At 44.7% G+C, this 22,229-nt stretch overlaps 1 protein-coding gene across 16 annotated transcripts in view; it reads right to left on the bottom strand.

Moving 5' to 3' along the window:
* Positions 1-22,229, bottom strand: part of RIMS1 (regulating synaptic membrane exocytosis 1) — a 423,664-nt gene that overhangs the window by 259,991 nt on the left and 141,444 nt on the right. For all 16 annotated transcript variants that reach the window (XM_056565855.1, XM_056565856.1, XM_056565857.1 and 13 more), the window contains one exon: positions 17,811-18,670. In XM_056565855.1, coding sequence (XP_056421830.1) covers positions 17,811-18,670 — 860 coding nt within the window. The remainder of the gene's footprint in view (positions 1-17,810; positions 18,671-22,229) is intronic.

The raw sequence follows: 22,229 nt of genomic DNA, 5'->3' as shown, positions 1-22,229 counted from the left end.
CCTGCTTGTTCTCACTGCACAGAGCCCTGCTTGTCCTCAGTCTACAGAGCCCTGCTTGTCCTCAGTCTACAGAGCCATGCTTGTCCTCAGTGTACAGAGCCTTGCTTGTACTCAGTGTACAGAGCCCTGCTTGCCCTCAGTGTACAGAGCCCTGCTTGCCCTCAGTGTACAGAGCCCTGCTTGTTCTCAGTGTACAGAGCCCTGCTTGTCCTCAGCGTACAAAACCCTGCTTGTCCTCAGTGTACAGAGCCCTGCTTGCCCTCAGTCTACAGAGCCCTGCTTATCCTCAGTGTACAGAGCCCTGCTTGTCCTCAGTGTACAAAGCCCTGCTTGTCCTCAATGTACAGAGCCCTGTTTGTCCTCAGTGCACAGAGCTCTGCTTACCCTCAGTGTACAGTGCCCTGCTTGTCCTCAGTGTACAGAGCCCTGCTTGTCCTCAGTGTACAGAACCCTGCTTGTCCTCAGTGTACAGAACCCCGCTTATCCTCAGTGTACAAAACCCTGCTTGTCCTCAGTGTACAGAGTCCTGCTTTTCCTTAGTGTACAGAGCCCTGCTTGTCCTCAGTGTACAGAACCCTGCTTGTCCTCAGTGTACAGAGCCCTGCTTGTCCTCAGTGTACAGAACCCTGCTTGTCCTCAGTATACAGAGCCCTGCTTGTCCTTAGTGTACAGAGGCCTGCTTGTCCTCAGTGTACAGAGCCCTGCTTGTCTGTCCACACTTCCTATATTTTGTATCTGCACAAAGACACACAGGCAATAAGTGCAAGGACAAGACAGCATTGCACCCAAAAACATACACATTTTTTAACTAATGTATATTACAAATATACATATAATGGTATTATCTAATCTGATTAATAGGGGATAAGTGTCTGATTGCAGAGGGATGATCCTGTGTTGCATGCAAGGGGAGATTTGGGGCCCATTATGGAGATGACGGGGGTCCCAGACATGAGAATCTGAAACCCCTAAACCCCCACTGCCCCTTCGTCCCTGTAATCAAACACTTAACCCCTATCCTACTTATACAGAATATGTTTTTAAACACATAAATATCCATTTAAGACACCTTGCAGTATGGTATATATTTTAGCCTTCAGATGTATCCAGAGGACTCCCGACAGTACTCTAAGGTAAAGAATTATCTCCTAACATCTTGTGGCATGTCACTAATAGTAATCTGGGGACTATGGGGGACATTTATCAATGTTTGCTTATGTATTCCTTTTTTAAGTTATTTTTTCCTTACAATTTTTTTTTGCTTATTTGCGACTGGTTTCAGCCTGTTGATAAATTTCTTTCACGTAAGAATTATTTTTATTTTTTTGCTTTGGTAGTGGCTCCATATCTGAGCTGTAGTAAATAGAGATGAGCGAACTTACAGTAAATTCGATTCGTCACGGACTTCTCGGCTCGGCAGTTGATGTCTTTTCCTGCATAAATTAGTTCAGCTTTCAGGTGCTCCGGTGGGCTGGAAAAGGTGGATACAGTCCTAGGAGACTCTTTCCTAGGAATGTATCACCCTTTTCAAGCCCACCGGAGCACCTGAAAGCTGAACTAATTTACGCAGGAAAAGTCATCAACTGCCGAGCCAAGAAGTTCGTGACGAATCGAATTTACTGTAAGTTCGCTCATCTCTAGTAGTAAACTTAGTAGTTTTTTCATGCAATGCAACTTTTTTGCAACTTTCGCACTTGATAAATCTCTGATCACTGAAAGTCAAAAATCACTGTTTGATTTGGTAAGCAAGTTTCTTTTTTTTTTTGCTTAGAATGCTGCACAATCAAAAAGTCGCACAAACAATAGTGTAGACGCACATACGACTTTTTTGGGACAATTTTAAGCAAAAAAAATAACTACTAAATGCTTTGATACACGTCCCCCTATAAAACCATAAATTAAAAAGCATTTCTGGGAAGACCGGAACAAAAGGAGAGCAACTCTTTGTTAGCTTGGTTTGTGAGCGTACACAATGATCCAGGATCTCGACAATTACACCATGTAGGAGCTGTTAATCTCATGTCTTCCTTGTTTTCTCATTCCCTTTGACAAGATCCACAAATATTTTATTCTGGGGCTGTAGCCATTTCAGTGCTAATGCATTTAACCCCTGCTATGCCTTATGAAGCATGTAAAAACCTTATCAAGTAGGAGGCTGCAACTCAGGGTTGTTTCAGGACATGGCTTCTTAGTTTCCAGATATTTGGATTCTTTTTGGTTTATAAATTGAGACAATAGAACAGGATTATACAGGGCCAGTAAATGACAATCTTCATGTACATACATCTCCTTATAAACAAATTGGCACATACACAGCTAGCATCTCTGTGGTAGAATATATCAATGACTCTTTACTCATACTACTGTAACACACTGAACCACTCAGCAGTGGAATATTTGTGGAATGTTCGCCTGGAAAACAGCTGTACATTCTGTAGTGGGCTAAGATAGGGGATAAGATGTCTATCAGCAGAGTACCCTTTTAAAGTCATCTCCATTATAGGAGCTTAACCAAGCTGTTGAAATTTGTTCAGTGGCAAACTTAACATGCTTTCTTATTTATACGGGTTGATTTCGTCAACCATTTACCAGTGCCCTTTTTTGTAGATTTAGCCAATATAGACTGCTACTTAAGCACTCAAGTAATTCCCCACTTTCCTTCCACTTTCCTTCCCATGCTCAAGGACTGGAGCTCTGTAAACTAATATCCAAGTTTTTACTGTACCTCAGCTATTGTATTGTAAAAAGCTCATAATAACTACTTATGTCATCTCAATAGGCTAAGTAAAAAGAAAATCTTCACAGTAATTCAATACAGTCATTTTTGGAGAAACTCTCAATTCTTCAGTCAGCCCCTTCACACATTAGATGGTTGATCTGTCATCATGTATAGATGTGTTACGGCTGAGGAAGTGGATCCATTGTAACTGTGTGAATGATGAAGTGGGCCATACCAGGGAGTCTAAGGTACCGCTGGTTTTCACCAGAGCCCGTCGCAAAGCGGGGTGGACTTGCTGCGGCAGGCGGCACCCAGGTCGCTACCCCTGATACAACTCGTCCACACAGGCTGCCGAAGTGTAACGTGGCGCAGGAAGTATGAGACAACTCGTAGTCAGGACAAGTAGGAGGTCAGGGCTGGCAGCAAAGTAGCAAGGTCAGGTCACGTAGCAAGAGGTCAGAAGGCAGGCAGCACAGGAGCAAGATCGGAATACGTAGCAAAGGTCAGATGCAAGGCAAGACACATATGAACTCTTTCTTTAAGGCAATGATGACACAAAGTTCAAAGAAAGAGTCTCTGTGTAGACTGTGTGAAAAGCCCAACTGTGGAGATTCATCGTCTCCACCACAAACATATGTATAAGCAAGAGTGGGCTACACTTTCAATTCAATAAATTACAGCACTCACGGTTAGATGATTAATTTTTTCTTTTATCCCTTATTCCGGACCTTTTCCGCAGTACAAAACATTAGTAGAAGATAGGATGTCGGCACACATCCAGTATAGCAGAGGTCTTGGTTTACTACCTGGGAGCCATCAGGGTCATGATGCCACAAAGACACAAAGATCCGGCAAGGCAATAGAGGACCTGCATACACTTATAACATCACTAATTAGCAAGAGCCAATTAAGGGCATACTGGCAGCGTAACCCCTAACAGTACCACCCCCCACCCCCCTTAGGTCTCCCCCTATTTTTTGGGCATCAAAACCCTGAGAACCAGGTCCCGATCTAAGATGTTCTTTTCCGGCTACCAGGATCTTTCCTCAGGCTTAAAACCTTTCCAATCAACCAAGAAAAAGAATCCTCCCTTAACAGTCTTGGTGGCCACGATTTCCTTCACTCCAAAAACGTCAGAAGCATCGGTAACAGGAGTTAAAATTAAATTTTTCGGGGAGAACCGGTTGAGGACCAACGGCTTAAGGAGGGAGACATGGAAGGAGTTCGGAATGCGAAGGGAAGGAGGCAGATGGAGTTTGTAAAAAACAAAAAAAAGGGTTAATTTTGTGCAAGAATTTGAAAGGACCCAAGAACCGAGGACCCAGTTTGTAAGAGGGTTGCTTCAGACGAACATATTTTGCAGACAACCAAACCTTGTCCCCTGGAGAGAAAAATTGTGGTGACCTACTTTTCTTGTCTTCCTGGGACTTCATAAGGGAGGAGGCGAGAGCTAAAGAGTGGCGAGTATCCTGTCAAATTTCTTGGAAGTCCCAAACCGGAATATCAACTGCAGCTACTCCAGAAGAAGCAGGTAGAGGAAGAGGTGGACGAGAATGGCGACCTGAATTTCGATGGTTGTAGGAGAACTCCACCCATGATAACAGATTGGACCAGTTGTCCTGCCGGGCAGAAACAAAATGGCGAAGATACTCCCCAAGAATTTGGTTCGCCCGCTCAAATAAGCCGTTGGTTTGCGGGTGGTATGCCGATGAAAAGTCCAATCTGACCTTGAGGCGAGAACAGAGGGCTCGCCAAAAATTGGAGATGAACCCCTCTGTCAGAGACAATGTGAAGCCCAGGAGCCGCGGGAAGCCCAGGCAGTGGAATATGAAATGAGCCATCTTAAAGAATCGATCAACGACCACCCAAATGAATGAGCAATTGGAGGAGAACGGCAGATCTGTGATGAAGTCCATGACTATGTGGGTCCAAGGACACTCAGGGACGGGCAGAGGCTGTAAAAGACCCGCCGGCTTGTTACGAAGTATTTTGACACGGGCACAGATAGCGCAGGAATGGACAAAATCAGCAACATCACGCTGCAGTTTCGGCCACCAGTAATGACGGGAGATGAGCAAAATAGACTTTCGTAATCCAGGGTGCTCGGCCAGAAAAGAGGAGTGTACCCAGTTCAACACCTTAGCTCTAAGGCGAGTTGGCATTGAAGGCTCTGGAGAGTGCATCGGCTCTGACGTTCTTGTGAACCGGTCGAAAATGAATGAGGAAATTAAACCAGGAAAATAAAAGTGACCATCTGGCCTGCAGGGGGTTCAGACGTTGTGCGGACTGTAAATAGAGAAGATTTTTATGGTCCGTATAGATATTGACAGATAGAGCTGACCTTTCTAACAGGTGACGCCATTGTTCCAGGGTGAGCTTAATGGCCAAGAGCTCACGATCTCCAATTGTATAATTTCTCTCAGCAGGAGAAAACGTTTTCGAGAAGAATCCGCAGGTCGCCGTTTTGCTCTTGGAGGATTTCTGATCTAAGACTGCTCCGACCCCTACGAAGAGGCATCCACCTCGAGGTAGAGGGACTTGTCAGGGTCAGGTCTTGTCAGGACAGATGCAATGGTAAATGCCGACTTCAACCGAGAGAATGCTTCTTCTGCTGCAGATGGTCAGGACTTGGGGTTTTCACCCTTCCTGGTAAGTGCTACTATCGGAGCTACCAGTGTTAAGAAGTGAAGAACAAACTGCCGATAGTAATAGGCAAAGCCAAGTAAGCGTTGTATAGACTGCAGACCCGAAGGTCGTGGACAGCTTAGAACTCAAGACAGCTTGTCTGGGTCCATCCGGAGACCTTGGTTGGAGACAATATAGCCTAGGAATGGCAGAATGGTCTTCTCGAAGAGGCATTTCTCAAACTTTGCATAGAGGCGGTTGCCCAGAAGGCGTCGCAGGACCAGTCGCACATGAGTGCGATGAACTTCTAAGTTGGGCAAGAAGATCAAGATGTCGTCCAAGTACACCACAACGCAAGTGTAAAGGAGGTCCCGAAAGATATTGTTAAATTCCTTGTCTCCTTCCCGGATTCTAATAAGGTTATACGCCCCACACAAGTCCAGCTTGGCTCCCCGTAGGCGATCAAACAGTTCAGAGATCAGTGGAAGGGGGTACCGGTTCTTGATGGTGATCTTATTTAGTCCCCGGTAATCAATGCAGGGACGGAGAGAGACCGTCCTTTTTCTCTACAAAGAAAAAAACAGCTCCAGCTGCAGAGGTAGACTTCCTAATGAAGCCCTTCAGAAGATTCTCCCTGATGTATTCTGACATGGCCTGCATCTCAGGAGTCAACAAAGGATAGATTCATCCCGAGGGGGCGAATAACCAGGCACGTGCCCTAGGTGTGTGCGTTTCCCAGTCATTGAGGCCAAAGAGGTTAGTTATTGCGAAAATGCTCCGGGCTGGCACAGTACAGGCACAGATTCTCTTCCCGACGGCGTGTCCTCTCTTGTGGCGACAGGTGAGCATGATCCACTTGCATGGGCTCTTCTGAAGAAGGCCAAGAGGTAGGCAGAGGAGGGAGCTGAAAGACCGGAGCCAAACGGGGAAGATGACGTGGACGGGCAGGTTCATGTTCTTGATGGAGCTCCTCTTGCCTCTCAGCAAAACGCACATCAGTGCGGGTAGCCAGCAGAATCAATTCAGACAGAGATGGTGGATCCTTTACTCTACTAGATATTCCCTTCTTGAAGGTGGCACACAGGGCCACATCATTCCAGTCCAATTCAGAAGCTAAGGTATGGAATTGGATCACGTAGTCTCCAACAGAGGAATTCCCTTGACGGAGATTCAGGAGCGCGGTTTCTGCCGAGGAAGAATGTGCTGGCTCCTCGAAGGCACTGCGAAATTCCGACAGGGAAGCTGGCAGATTGGACGTCACTGGATCTCCTTTGTCCCACAGAGGGGTAGCCCAGGCCAGAGCCTTACCAGAAAGAAGGCTCACCACAAAAGCCACTTTAGCACGCTCAGAAGGGAATTGATCGGACAAAAGTTCCACGTGCATAGAGCACTGGGAAACAAATTTAGGGTCCCCTTCCTACTTGGTGGGTAGAGACAAGCGTAGCTTAAGTCCAAGAAATGCCCCAGAAGTTGCTGTCCCTGAAGGAGCCACAGGAGCGGGTTGTAGCTGTTGTTGCTGCTGTTGCTGCTGCTGTATGGTGAGGAGCTGCTGCATCATGGTGGACAGCTGATTCAGCTGCTGAGCCTGCTGTGCCAGCTGTTGCGACTGCTGAGCCACAATTGAGGAGAGATCCTCGACACTAGGCAGTGGCACCTTGGGAAGTGGATCCGCTGTACCTGTGTGGATGATGACGTGGGCCGTACCACGGAGCGGAGTCTAAGGTACCGCTGGTTTTCACCAGAACCTGTCGCAAAGCAGGATGGATGGCAGGCGGCACCCAGGTCGCTACCCCTGATACGACTCGTCCACACAGGCTGCCGAGGTGTAACGTAGCGCAGGAAGGATGAGACAATTCGTAGTCAGGACAGGCAGGAGGTCGGGGCAGGCGGCACAGTAGCAAGGTCAGGTCATGCAGCATGAGGTCAGAAGGCAGGCGGCACAGGAGCAAGATCGGGATATGTAGCAAAGGTCAGATACACGGCAAGGAAGACACAAATGAACGCTTTCTCTAAGGCAATCATGGCACAAAGATCCGGCAAGGCAATAGAGGAAGTGCCGACACTTATAATATCACAAATTAGCAAGAGCCAATTAAGGGCGTACTGGGCCTATAAATTTCAGAGAGCAGGCACACGTGCACCGTAGAAAGCGACCACACGAGGGAACAGGAGCCGGCGGTTGCCTGCGACCGCATACAGGCATGCGTACAGAGGCGGCACCGGCGCCGAGGGACAGAACAGGGGTGAACTAGTGGCCAGCATGTCTGGCCGCAGAGTAACCCCTAACAAAATGACAGAAGACTAAATGTTGTCTGAGAGTAGGCTCACTCTTGACGTATATTGCTGTGTATTTACTGCTGCATATTTTTCTACCCATTGAAGTTAATGGGTAGCAAAATACACAGCTGATTTTGCTAATCATTGATTTCAATGGGTAGGAAATATGCAGCAGCAAATATGCAGCAAAATATGGCATGTGTGACCCTACCCTAAATGTAATCTTAAAGGTGTAAGTAACAATGTCTGGGTAATGCTTACCTGCAATTTACTTTTCCAACTGTTGGTTTTATTGCTGCTTTTTAGCGTTGCTCACAAGGGAATGATCTCAGACGATTTCCCTAAATCCATCACATATTTCAGCTGCAAATTTGCAGCAGATCCACAAACAATCCATGCGTTTAAGTGCAGATTTTAACACAGATTTTCCCCTATATACTGCAAAGTGTGAACTCTGTATAAAGAATTGACATTCTGCTGATTTCAAATGCTGCCATATAAAAATTTATGTACAGGTACAAGTTCCGCTTTGCTGCTTTATGCTGGAAACACAGGTTTTGATGCAATTTGCTTGAGAGAAAGCCAGAAGTAGATCCGGCAGGAAGGAGACGTATAAGTCCTTCCTTTTAAAGGGAACCTGAGGTAGGCCGAAGTCCATCTCCTTATCAGTGGTATGGGCTACTGATCCGTTTGCTGCTTATTCTTTATGGCCCTATTACATAGGGTGATTAACAATATAATACATGGGCAGTTCAGGCTGCTGCGGACGGGATTAAAGTTGCTAAATAGACACGAATATAATGCAAAGTATACTTAGCCCTATAGGGGTATGTAGTCCTATAGGGGCATGTATGATATTACAATATTACATCTTCTTTTGCAGAATAGTAGATAAAACATTATGAACAATCTGAAAGTGGTAAAAAATGTATAAAAAGGTCCATGATTAAAGTGTACGCTCCCACATAATTATAGGGGAATAGATGTAGTATTACAATTCCTATTATTAAGCAGGATAATAAATAAAACATTAGGTGTGCACAGAAATTATTCCTAGAAGATCATCCTGAACCATTATATGGTGGCACATATAGTAAAACACTTCTATTATTACATAAGGCATAATTGATACATTGCATCTGGCATATTGAAAATTGGGATAACTTTTATTTTCTCTTTTGTCTGATAACTCTTCTCTCTGATATTCCTCCTTCCTCCCTGGATCTTCATTAAAGCTGTTTTCCATATCTGCATCTTTAGTAGCCAGTAATACTTACTCTGCTCTCTTCATCCTTAAAGGGGTACTCCAGCCCTAATGCATCTTATTCCTTATCCAAAGGATAGGGGATAAGATGTATGATCGCGGGGGGTCCTGCTGCTGTGGACCACAGCAATCTGTCATTCCGCACACACCTTTGTGAGCTCTCCGCAGCGCTGGAGGCTCCGATTGTGAAGCGTGACAACCAGGGGGCCGGAGTATCGCAACGCCACGATTCCGCCCCCGTGTGATGTCACGCCCCGCCCCCTCGATACAAGTCTATGGAAGGGGGTGTGACGGCCGGGACCCCCGCAATCATACATCTTATCCCCTATCCTTTAGATGTATATCCTTTAGATGGATAAGATGTATTAGGGCCGGAGTACCCCTTTAAGCCCAGGCACTTCATTGGGTTCAGCACAGAAAAGTGTTGGTGACTACAGATACAGTGTGGCTGGATGGCAGTGGGTAAGGTCTGCCAAAATGTGGGACCACCTAGTGCTTAAAGGGGTACTTCGCCCCTAGATGTCTTATCTCCTATCCAAAGGATAGGGGATAAGATGTCTGATTGCAGGGGTCCTGCCATTTCTCCTGCAGCACCCCCGTTCATGAGCTGCACTGAGCGAAGATCGCTCCATGGCTGATGACGGGCGATACAGGGGCCGGGGTATGGTGGTGTCATGGCTCCGCCCCTTGTGACATCAAGCCCCGCCCCTTAATGAAAGTCTATGGGAGGGCCGTCACGCCCCCTCCCATAGACTTGCATTGAGGGGACAGGAAGTCACGTCATGAGGGGACGGGGCGATGAAATCCCAATCCTCCAGCAGGTGGGATCCCCGCGATCAAACATCTTTTCTTCTATCCTTTGGATATTGGATAAGATGTCTGGGGGTGGAGTACCCCTTTAAGGCCTACTTAATCCATCACCGATTACAGCACACAGCTCTCAACAACGTAAAACATTACCTTCACAGATGTGCATGTGTGTAGTCTGGTGCTGCTTTCTTCACACTCATTTCACACAGAACATCATTGTGTGTTTGCATCTCTAGGCTTAAAAGGGGTACAATTGTCCAGAGCAGGATAGGTTTGCTATGGGGATTTGCTCCTGCTCTGGACAGTTCCTGACATGGACAGAGGTGTCAGCAGAGAGCACTAACAGAAAATAAATTCCTGTGGAGCATACAGCAGCTGATAAGTACTGGAAGGGTTACAAATCTGTTTAACATTTTGGCACCAGTTGATTTAAAAAAAAATGTTTTCCACCGGAGTACCCCTTTAAATACCATATACTGGTTTGAATACAGTACTGAAGTACATTTTTGTGGAAGCACAATAAAGGCTATAAAAACATTTTCTACATTGGTCTTTATTAAAAAAAAAATTGTCAATTTCTCTTCTACAGCTTATGAAGTTTGCTGTGTGAGCTCTGTTTTCTCTCTACACTTGTACACAGCCAAATAGATTCTACCCTTCAGGCTGCCTTGAATATGCTTTCAACCCTCTCTACAGTCTGTGTAAGCTGCCCTCCAAGGATTCTCCCACTGGTCCTCAATATGTGAGGTGTGTAAGAGCAGAAAGTCTGTCTGACAGATTTGTTTGTTCAGATCAAAGTAGCAGCAAAACGATGGGACATTTTTAATGAAGACTATTTAGAAAGTTGCTTACTTTCGCATTTAGAAAATAAATAAACAATAAAAAAAATGGTGCATGGTTTACTATAGCCAATATATCATAGAGAAGAAGAATTAGGCATTATTGTCAACATGTCCGATCCTTTATACATAGATAATCCAGCAGAGTAGTCTGGCAGTGGCCACTGGTGGCTTGCTCCCTTCTCCCCATTCAGAGCACATTCAGCTGAGCTGAGCCTACATTCACATAGGGGGCAATTTGGGAGAGCCAAGCTAGAGTAGTAATGTTTTTACCCTTTAGGAGATTGTTTTTTCATATCTCTGCCTAGTACATACTGGCCTTTCAACGGAAACTGACAGCAGCATCACCTGCACTAACTTGTTGGTTCTGCCTGTATTTTTCTAGCTGCCGCTTTTCCTGATATAGCTAAAAATCGTAATATGTAAATGAGGCTTGTGGTGCATTCTCACGCTCCGAGATGCACTGGTTCTTCCTGGGCAGCCCCTGATTCACACCCCCAATGAATATTCATACTCATTCTCTGCTGCACATAGCTTCTATGCAATGAGATCTAGCGTGTATGCGGTAATAGTCAGGGCTGGCCATGCTGCAGATCAGTGCATGCACGTGCAGGATCGCAGCATGTAACAGCTACATGTAGAAGAGGGGGAGTATGATTATTAAACAATACTATGTAGGTATTCCTAGTCGCATTACACTCTACAACTCAAACTGCATTATTACACTTAAAATTATAATAAGAAGTAATTATTTGGTCTTTGGATCAGTTGGGTTTACTAGGGGTGTAACAATCTTTTTCCAGAATAACTTTAATGCGAAAGAGAAATAAGATTGCCTTTGTTTCTACATAATTGCTTTTTTTTCCAGAATAACTTTCCCTAAGATTAACTACTAAAATAATATCTACCTAGATCTCTGATTGAAGATCAGAATATCAGTACAGTATAGTAAATACATCTAAATACAGAACATACTACTTTTTGGTGTGACAGTGCTAGTTATGCTTGTGTCAGTATAAATTCCCTCCTTGTTAGCTCATTTTCACCTCTGCATGAAGTGAAGGCTAAGGAAAGGTTGTGTTATAGTGACCCCTAGTGTTCAATAGAATAATGTTTTGGCCATTGAGCACAGGAAGAGACAAGGCCCCATTCTGGATGTTGAAAGGGGGTCCCAGAGGTCAATCAGACACGTATCTCCTATACTGTGTGTGGACTACCCCTCCAGCTGATCAGCTGACTCAAATTTGGGCATTTATGCAATTGTATGCTGTAATGCTGGAGCTGCAGTATATAAAACAATTCCTAATCTAAAGAGAGGTAGCTGGAGTCTGGTTTTTATGTCAGCTGTCATCCACTGATTACATGCCTAAAACCCCCCACACGCACTAGGGACACACAGTCCATTTAACCACCTAAAAAGGGAAAGAAGAGTGCTCCATAGCATAATACCGCAGGGTATGGGGTCCACAAGTACAATAGGAAATGCCCTTACCATAAGCGGTTGTGTAAGCTCACACACAACAGTGGTTAGAGCGGGTGAGAGACAGGTCCAGTCTGCAGCCTTCCCATCCAAGCAGGACAATGGCAAGAATGGACTTCTAGGTGTGATGGGATTCAATGGCGCTGAACAGGAGCAGACACATCAGGTAGGACAGGGAATGGCTTTATTAAAACAATGCAACGCGTTTCACCGCAGGTGCGGCTTCATCAGGCATCTGATGACGCCGCACCTGCGGTGAAACGCGTTGCATTGTTTTAATAAAGCCATTCTCCGTCCTACCTGATGTGTCTGCTCCTGTTCAGCGCCATTGAATCCCATCACACCTAGAAGTCCCTTCTTGCCATTTAACCACCTGACCATCAGTGCTAAACACAGAAGAACGCTGCACACCTCCATCCCCTCCCTCCCGCCAGTTGCTATATCTCCTAATGCCCAAAGCAGTTCTCCTGTAATACACTACAACAGTTTACGCCTGCTCTTGTAATGGCAGTTATGGGAGCTCAGAAGTTGGGACAGGAAGGGAGCATGTCACCAGAAGATCTAGGGATTGGCATTTGTTCTCAGGTCTCTGTGTCCATTTCCTGCTACAATTTTCATCTACTCCTCATCCACCGCTGTCCTGGGATAGGGCAGGGAAGTAATGGCTTCTCTTAAGGAGGCTGCAAAATAGGTTGGTATAGTTGTATAATGTGTGTGTATGTGTCGGTTATGTGTGTGTGTGTACTTTATGAGCATGGTGGGGGAGATTTATTAAATCCTGTGTAACCAATCAGATCACTTTCATTTTTAAAAAAGGCCTCTGAAAGATAAAAGAAGCAACCTGATTGGTTGCTGTGGGCAACGGGTCAACCTCTCCTCTGCACGGGTTTTGATAAATCTCCTCCATTATCTTTATATGCACAGCATATAGCCATATTATTAGTGTGTGCAGTATATGGAGCTATTATTTAAATAATTATTATTATAAAGAATTTGACAAGTGAATCCAATTTGTGTGAATTTAATCATGGCAACTCAGTAGTGTGTATGGCCTCCATAAGCCTGTATGCACACCCAACAAAGTCCGAGCATGCTCCTGATGAGATGGCAGATTGTGTCCTGGGAATTCTCCTCCCAAACCTGGATCAGGACATCTGTGAGTTTCTGGACAGCCGCAGAACCAGTCATGCCAGATGATGCTGCAGGCAACATAACTTTCGCCATGGTTTCTAAACACTCTTTCACAACTGTCACAGCATTCGAGCCACATTTGGAAAAGGAGTCAATGGGAGACCTGCCAATTCTGTTGTCCTTTGGTGAACGCCAATCGAACTGTGCTGGACCTGGTCCCACTATAGAATGTCTAGCCCCTATGATGCCACCCTTATGGAGTCTGTTTCTGACACACTGGTCAGAAGTTTGCCTCCTTTTCCAACAAGCACAATGGAGAAGTCACTGGTCCTGCTGCTGGGTTGATGCCACTCTGCATCCTCTCCTGAGTATAAGTGTCTGATAGCAGAGGATAAGACCTCTGGGACACACTGAGATCACAAGAAAGAAATCCCTGCGTAGGATTCTGAATTGGAGCAACAGAGTGTAGACAGGCAAGAGAGTGGCAGTTGAGTTTATGCAGTGCTGCTCCATCTGTCCCTTGTAATCATACACATATACTCTATCATGTGGATAGGAGATAAATGTCTACCGTGGTAAAAAAAAAAAAAAAAAAACCTTTAAGTAACTATTATGATGTCACTCTTATAAAACTCATCATAAGGGAAGTGTATATCTAGCATTGTGATTCTACCACATACAAATACAAGAAACAGCTCCAAAGCCTTACAACCAATAATCTCCTAATCTGTTAAAGGGGTACTCCGGTGCTGAGACATTTTATTCCCCATCCAAAGGATAGGGGATAAGATGCCTGATCGCGAGAGTCCCGCCGATGGGGACCCCCGGGATCTTGCACGTGGCACCCTGTTTGTAATCAGACTGATAGCTGCCAAGCCCCCTCCCGTAGGCTTGCGTTGAGGGGCGGAGCATGACGTCACACGGGGGCGGATGCGTGGCGTCACACGCCGCCAGCCGTGTGGTCGCCGGTAATCAGACCTGAAGCGAACACGCTCCGGGGACTGATTTCAAACGGGGTGCCGCGTGCAAGATCACGGGGGTCCCCAGCTGCGGCACTCCCGCGATCAGGCATCTTATCCCCTATCCTTTGGATAAGGGATAAGATGTCTAAGCACTGGAGTACCCCTTTAAAGATAAATCAATTTTGTTTATAGGGGACGTTCTTATATTTAATAGAAAACTACGTTAGCACTGTAACCCCTTCATTATCACAATCAGTGGGAATGCAGAGAAGCTTAGAAAACCGGTTCCTGTCTCCATTGCACAAAAAAGGATTCATACCGTGTGTATCTCCAGAACCTGAGCACAGCTCCGGGTGAATCATACATGAATTCTTTTAAAAGGTTTTATTTTATAACTTTTATGTTAACAACACAATACATAAGTAAACCATCATACAGCTGGAGATAAAGCCCAAACCACCCCCGGAAAAAGGAGTAAATGACCCGCAGCACATCACCATTACAGCAGGCAGACGGAGATCCACCCCCAGCTGACAACACAAACACACACTGGCCCTCATTTACTAAGAAAATCGGGTTGTAAGTCTATCTTGCTTTCTTACCCGACTGCTTTTTTCCCCTGGTATTTATTATTATGTCGCATCCTGTTTGTCGCATGTGGGTTTTGTTGGTTTTGGTTTCCAACTCCTCTGAGCTGTCGGGAAAAAATCCACAACAATACAACAAATCCGGGTTGGAAACCTTTATAAATACGTGGGAAAGCTCAGAAATGTCGGGTAACGCACCTTTTTCGGGTTTGGGAGAATCCACATCGGGTCCGTCGGGAAAAAATGTTGCATCGTGTCGCAGACTGGCGCACGATGTCTGCGACATGGCGCAGACAAAGATGCGACAAAAAAACCCGACAAAAGAGGTCGGGTTTAGAATAGTAAATGAGGGCCACTCTCACACTTACATTTCCCGGAGGATTCCCACCTTCCCTACAAAATAGAGACAATCATCCTACCCACAAGAACTTGTCCAGGGGGACAACCGACCCCCCTATAAGGAGCCAGGGCATCCAAATTTTATCAAACTTCTTAGGACATTTACTGCTAATGTACAACAACATATACATCGGTTCATACTTGTTAACTAGGTTGAACCACCGTGTAATGGGGGGAGTAGAAATATCCTTCCAGGCCATAATCAGAACTTTCTGAGCACAAAACAGTAGAAATCTAATAAGAAGGCGCCTATGGGAACCCGAGGCTAGGTCATCAATAACCCCTAACAGACAACAGGGTAAAGCACATAGGGGAATTCCAAGTGATCCGACAAGAACTGTAGCACCTCCCTCCAGAAGGGTTGCACACAGGGACAGCTCCACATAGCATGGAGCAGAGTGCCCACATCTACAATGGGGATCAAAAGTTTGGGCTCCCCAGGTACAAATTTGTATTAATGTGCATAAAGAAGCCAAGGAAAGATGGAAAAAAATCTCCAAAAGGCATCAAATTACAGATTAGACATTCTTATAATATGTCAACAAAAGTTAGATTTTATTTCCATCATTTACACTTTCAAAATAACAGAAAAAAAAATGGCATCTGCAAAAGTTTGGGCACCCTGCAGAGTTAATATATTGTACTGCCACCTTTGACAAGTATCACAGCTTGTAAATGCTTTTTGTAGCCAACCAAGAGTCTTTCAATTCTTGTTTGAGGTATCTTTGCCCATTCTTCCTTACAAAAGTCTTCCAGTTCTTTGAGATTTTCGGGCTGTCTGTCACGCACTGCTCTTTTAAGGTCTATCCATAGATTTTCAATGATGTTGAGGTCAGGAGATTGTGAAGGCCACAGCAAAACCTTCAGTTTACGCCTCTTAATGTAATCCCCCGTGGATTTCGAGGTGTGTTTAGGTTCATTATCCATTTGTAGAAGCCATCCTCTCTTTAACTTCAGCTTTTTCACAGATGGCATCAAGTTAGCATCCAAAATTTGCTGAAATGTTATTTAATCCATCTACTCGTAAGATGTTCCCTGTGCCACTGGCTGCAATATAACCCCAAAGCATGATTGATCCACCCCCATGCTTAACAGTTGGACAGAGGTTCTTTTCATTAAATTCTGTTCCCCTTCTTCTCCAAACGTACCTTTACTCATTCCAACCAAAAAGTTCAATTTTAACCTCATCGGTCCACAGAACTTGTTTCCAAAATGAATCAGGCTTGTCTATATGTTCATTTGCAAAGTTCAAACGCTGATTTTTGTGGTGAGGACGTAGAAGAGGTTTTCTTCTGATGACTCTTCCATGAAGACCATATTTGTACAAGTATCTCTTTATAGTGGAATAGTGTACCACAACTCCAGTGTCTGCCAGATCTTTCTGGAGGGATTGTGCAGTCAAACGTGGGTTTTGAATTTTTTTTTCTTACAATCCTGCGAGCTGTTCTGTCTGATAATTTTCTTGGTCTTCCAGATCTTTCTTTAACTTCCACTGTTCCTGATGACTGCCATTTCTTAATTACATTCCGAACAGAGGATATTGACATCTGAAAATGCTTTGCTATCTTCTCATAGCCTTCTCCAGTATTGTGAGCGTCAACTATTTTCAGTTTAAGATTTCTAGACAACTGCTTAGAAGAACCCACGGTGCTGATTGTTGGGGCAAGGTCAGATTAGTCTGGGCATTTAAAACCTTTGAGATTGACATCACCTGTTCTTCCCAGATGATGATTGAGAACAAGTCATGACACTGGTAGGTCTCAGCTTTGCAAAGGGGGCAGTGCATACTATAAATTCTTCAGGGTGCCCAAACTTTTGCAGACGCCATTTTTTTGTTTTCTGTTATTTTAAAAGTGTAAATGATGGAAATAAAATCTAACTTTTGTTGACATATTAAAAGGGTACTCCAGTGGAAAACTATTTATTTTTAATCAACTGGTGCCAGAAAGTTAAACAGATTTGTAAATTACTTTTGTTTAAAAATCTTAATCCTTCCAGTACTTACCAACTGCTGTATGTCCCACAGGAAGTCCTTTTCTTTTTGAATTTCCTTTCTGTCTGTCCACAGTATTCTCTTCTGACACCTCTGTCCATGTCAGGAACTGAGCAGAAGCAAATCCCCATAGCACATCTCTCCTGCTCTGGACAATTCCTAACATGGACAGAGGTGTCAGCAGAGAGCACTGTGGTCAGGCAGAAAAGAAATTCAAAAAGAAAAGAACTTCCTCTGGAACATACAGCAGCTGATAAGTACTGGAAGGATTAAGATTTTTTAAATAGAAGTAATTTACAAATCTGTTTAACTTTCTTGCACCAGTTGATTTAAAAAAAAAAAAAAAGTTTTCCACTGGAGTAACCCTTTAACTTGCCATCCACAATCCCTATGGAGTGGCTGCTCTCTGCAGACAGTATGATTCCCCAAGTGAAGCTGTAAACGTAATGTCAGAGTCATTGCTGTCCAGCCTCGGCCAATGCCTGGCATGCGGCACTGTCAGTTTCCAAAAGAATTGTTACCAACCGCAGACAGATCGCCCTGTTACTGGTGTGTACAAGGAAGCGGAGAAGGGCAAATTAAAGTTTTAGCAGATGTCATCCTCTGTAGCTCCCCCTCCCCTTTCAAGTCTTACACACAGTGTTACTTCAGTGCTGTTACTACTGACCAGTATACTGAAAAAAAAATTAATTCATAAAATATTCCAAATAAAATGTCACATTACCTTTTTCACTGACACTTTCGCTTTCGATTTCCACATCTTCACAACTGGTATATTCTGGTGTAGAAGCTCCTTCTTCTTCTGAGCTACTGACTGACATCTGTCTTCTCTTTCCACCTCTTTTAGACCTGTGGGGCTTTGGTGGGGATGGCCTAACAGATTCTGATTGATCTGAACTAAGGGAATCATTCCTCGACATAGTCTCCATTTTTTCACGGTTAGTCTTTCTCATTAGAAGAGCAGAGCTTGGGTCTAACCGTGTTTGTTTTTTGAAGGAATCATGGTTTTTAGCCTCTATGTGCTCTGGTGGCACGGGGCTACGTCTAGGACTAGGTGGGCTGTGATTTGATACTTGTTTTGGCTTTGAAACTATCCCATCCCCATTCCTATCAATAGAATGAGATTGCTGACTTTGTAAAACAGTTCTTTTGTCCTGGGTTCCCTGCCCTTGAGAATTTTTCCCTAATTTGTTCTCAGGGACTTCTGGTTCATCTAATTCTGTATGTGGTAGTGATGCGTCACTGTGTCTCCTTTCATGCCGAGCCTTTGAAACCTTGGCATGCATACGCATCTGTTGTTCCTCAGGCTGTGGCTTTACCGGGTACCTGGCTAAGTTGGGGTCACTTCTATACCGTGTTTGATACTCTTCATCAACCCTTTCTTTCTCATCTTCCATGTTTGTTGCCTCCTCTGATTTTTCTGGAATGTCCTGTGATCTCCCCTTTCCCAGTCTTCTACTTTCTCTTCTTTCTTTGTGTTCATCTGTATAAGCCTGCCCTTGTTGGTTAGGGAATTTCTGGTTTCTCTTACGATCACTTTTTGCAATTTTTCCATTCTGTTCAGAAACTGACATGACCTTCTTCCTATAAACAACCATGTAGAAAAGAAAAGACTTAAAGACAAAAGGTAATATTTAACTTACATTGCCTGTCCTTATCATGGTACTCAGAACTTTATTACCAAAGTAAGGAAAATATATATATATAGTGCAGCTTTATCAATGAATTTACACCAATTCCATGGTTTAAATACAGAATGCAATATAATGTTCAGTCCCAGTTTATGAAGCCCCTGCACCACTAATAAGTAGAAAAAGAAAAATTAAGAAAAATGTAAACATGTCAGGTCCCACTTGCTACTAGTCCTAACTTGTGCATATTTATCAACAATGTATGTGATGTTTGCTGCATCCAAGTGTGCCAGTATTGATCAACCTTATCCTGGGTCTTCAATAATTCAACATTTAATGCTCATAGGACAACAATTAGTTACATAACAGCTATTTAACCCCTATTTTTCATGTTAGCATTTTTCTTTTTTCTTCCTTGCTTTCTAAAAAGCCATAACATCAAATTTTTGACCTACAGACCCATATAAGTGTTTTTTTTGCCACAACTGTAATGACAAACTAAATGTATGGTAAAGCAATACAAATTATTTATAGGGCGAAATAGAAAAAACAAACAAAATAAAACGCTATTTTTACCAAGTGCAGTTTTCGGTAAAAATGATTTGTTATCTTTATTCTGTAGGTCCATTAAATTATACCCTACTAATATAGGCTTTGTTGTACTACTTTTAAAAAATATATACCCTTTTGTATGAACAAATGTATGCTTCTAACCCCTATAATTTTTTATTTTTCCTTATTTATTTTTTATTGGTACCATTTTTGTTTGGATGGGATCTTTTGATCGTCTTGTTATTAATTTTGTTTCTGGTATAGAATGTGCTCTTTTCTACACTTTATTATTTTTTTACGTTTATGCCATTTACCATCCGGTTTAAATAATGTCATATTTAAATAGTTTGGACTTTATGTGGTATTGCACACGAGGCAATACCACATATGTTTATTTTTGTTTACTTTATTTTATTTAAAATGTAAAAAGGGGGTGAGTCAAACTTTTATTAAGGTGAGGCTTACTGACAATTAACTTTTTCTTTTTTTTTTTCACAGTTTTCTTAAGTCCCCATATTGGACTATTACTTTAGATTGCAAACACTGAACAATGCTGCTTCATAGAAGAGTACTGATTAGTGTTATCAGTGCTCCATTGCTCCAGGCTGCCATGGCTTCCTGCAGCATTGCAGTGCAAATTGGATGATGAGGAGGAAGGTAAGGGACATCTCAACCATCCTCTCAGCTGATCAGGAAGTTCTTTTCTCTTTGAATTTCCTTTCTGTCTGACCACAGTGCTCTCTGTTGACATATTTGTACATTTTAGGAACTGTCCAGTATAGCAGCAAATCCCTTGTTACGCCCAGCGCTCCGGGTCCCCGCTCCTCCCCGGAGCGCTCGCTTCTCTCTCGCTACCGCAGCGCTCCGGGCAGCTCCACTGACCCGGTGCGCTGCGATACCGTCTCCAGCCGGGATGCGATTCGCGATGCGGGTAGCGCCCGCTCGCGATGCGCATCCCGGCTCCCGTACCTGACTCGCTCTCCGTCTGTCCTGTCCCGGCGCGCGCGGCCCCGCTCCCTAGGGCGCGCGCGCGCCGGGTCTCTGCGATTTAAAGGGCCACTGCGCCGCTGATTGGCGCAGTGGTTCCAATTAGTGTGTTCACCTGTGCACTCCCTATTTATCCTCACTTCCCCTTCACTCCCTCGCCGGATCTTGTTGCCATTGTGCCAGTGAAAGCGTTTCCTTGTGTGTTCCTAGCCTGTGTTCCAGACCTCCTGCCGTTGCCCCCGACTACGATCCTTGCTGCCTGCCCCGACCTTCTGCTACGTCCGACCTTGCTTCTGTCTACTCCCTTGTACCGCGCCTATCTTCAGCAGTCAGAGAGGTTGAGCCGTTGCTAGTGGATACGACCTGGTCACTACCGCCGCAGCAAGACCATCCCGCTTTGCGGCGGGCTCTGGTGAAAACCAGTAGTGACTTAGAACCGATCCACTAGCACGGTCCACGCCAATCCCTCTCTGGCACAGAGGATCCACTACCTGCCAGCCGGCATCGTGACATCCCTATAGCAAACCTATCCTGCTCTGGACAATTTCTGACATGGACAAAGGAGTCAGCAGAGAGCACTGTGGTCAGACTGAAAGGAAATTCAAAAAGAAATGAACTTCCTGTGGAGCATACATCATCTGATAAGTACTGGAAGGATTAAGATTTTTAATTAGAAGTAATTTACAAATCTGTTTAACTTTCTGGCATCAGTTGATTTAAAAAAAAAGTTTTTCCAGTGGAGTACCCCTTTAAGGAACAAGCCCTGGCTCCTTGGTACTTGGTACTGGCTCCTTGGTACTTAAGGACCCAGGGCGTACCTGTACGCCCGTGGGAATTCTGGTCCCAGCCGTGCACCGGGTGTGGACCGGACCGGGATGACTGCTGAAATCATTCAGCAGGCACCCCGTGCAAACCCCTGGGGGGGGGTTCTGACGCCCCCCATGTCGGTGATTGCCGCAAATCACCGATCAATTCAGACCAGCGATCTGCAGCGATTCCGAGTCATACAGGTCTCCGATGACCCGGAAAATAAGGGGGATCGGGGGGGGTCCAAGACACCCCTGATCCCACTGAAGGGATAGGAGTGAGGTGGCAGGGGTGCCACCCCTCCTATCCCTGCTATTGGCCGTCAGAAGCGACCGACCAAAGGCAAATCGGGGTGGTGGGGGTGGAGTTTAGAGTTCGGTTCCCGGCGCCGGAGAACACTTACCGGTAGCGATCAGCAGCAGACAGCTGTTTGGGCATGCTGGGATTTGTAGTTTTGCAAGATTTAGAAGGGTACAGTTTAGAGATCACTGTGCACTGGTCTCTCAACTATGGCCCTCTAGATCTTGCAAAACTACAACTCCCAGCATGCCCACACAGCAGTTTGCTGTCTGGGCATGCTGGGATTTGTAGTTTTGCAACATCTGGGAGCCACAGTTTGGAGATCACTGTGCAGTGGTCTCTAAACTGTGGCCCTCTAAATCTTGCAAAACTTCAACTCCCAGCATGCACAAACAGCAAACTGTTGTCTCTGCATGCTGGGAGTTGTAGTTGTGTACCTCCAGCTGTTGCATAACTACATCTCCGAGCATGCCCTTCGACGATCAGTAAACATTCACACGGGTGGGTTTACAGTGAGTTTCCTGCTTCAAGTTTGAGCTGCGGCAAAATTTGAGCTGCCCAAACTCCTAGCGGGAAACTCGCTGTAAGAATGTACCCCCGCCCGTGAGAATGTACCCTAAAAACACTGCACTACACTAACACATAATAAAGGGTATAACACTACATATACACCCCGTTACACTGTCCCCCCCCCCCCCCCCCCAATAAAAATGAAAAAAGTATCATACGGCAGTGTTTCCAAAACGGAGCCTCCAGCTGTTGCAAAACAACAACTCCCAGCATTTCCTGACAGCCACTGACTGTCCAGGCATGCTGGGAGTTTAGCAACAGTTGGAGGCACCCTGTTTGGGAATTACTGGGGTAGA

Source organism: Hyla sarda, chromosome 3 (assembly GCF_029499605.1).
Source record: "Hyla sarda isolate aHylSar1 chromosome 3, aHylSar1.hap1, whole genome shotgun sequence".
Lineage (NCBI taxonomy): Eukaryota > Metazoa > Chordata > Amphibia > Anura > Hylidae > Hyla > Hyla sarda.
The sequence above is the reverse complement of the archived record's forward strand: the minus strand, read 5'-3'. Positions and strand labels throughout refer to the sequence as shown.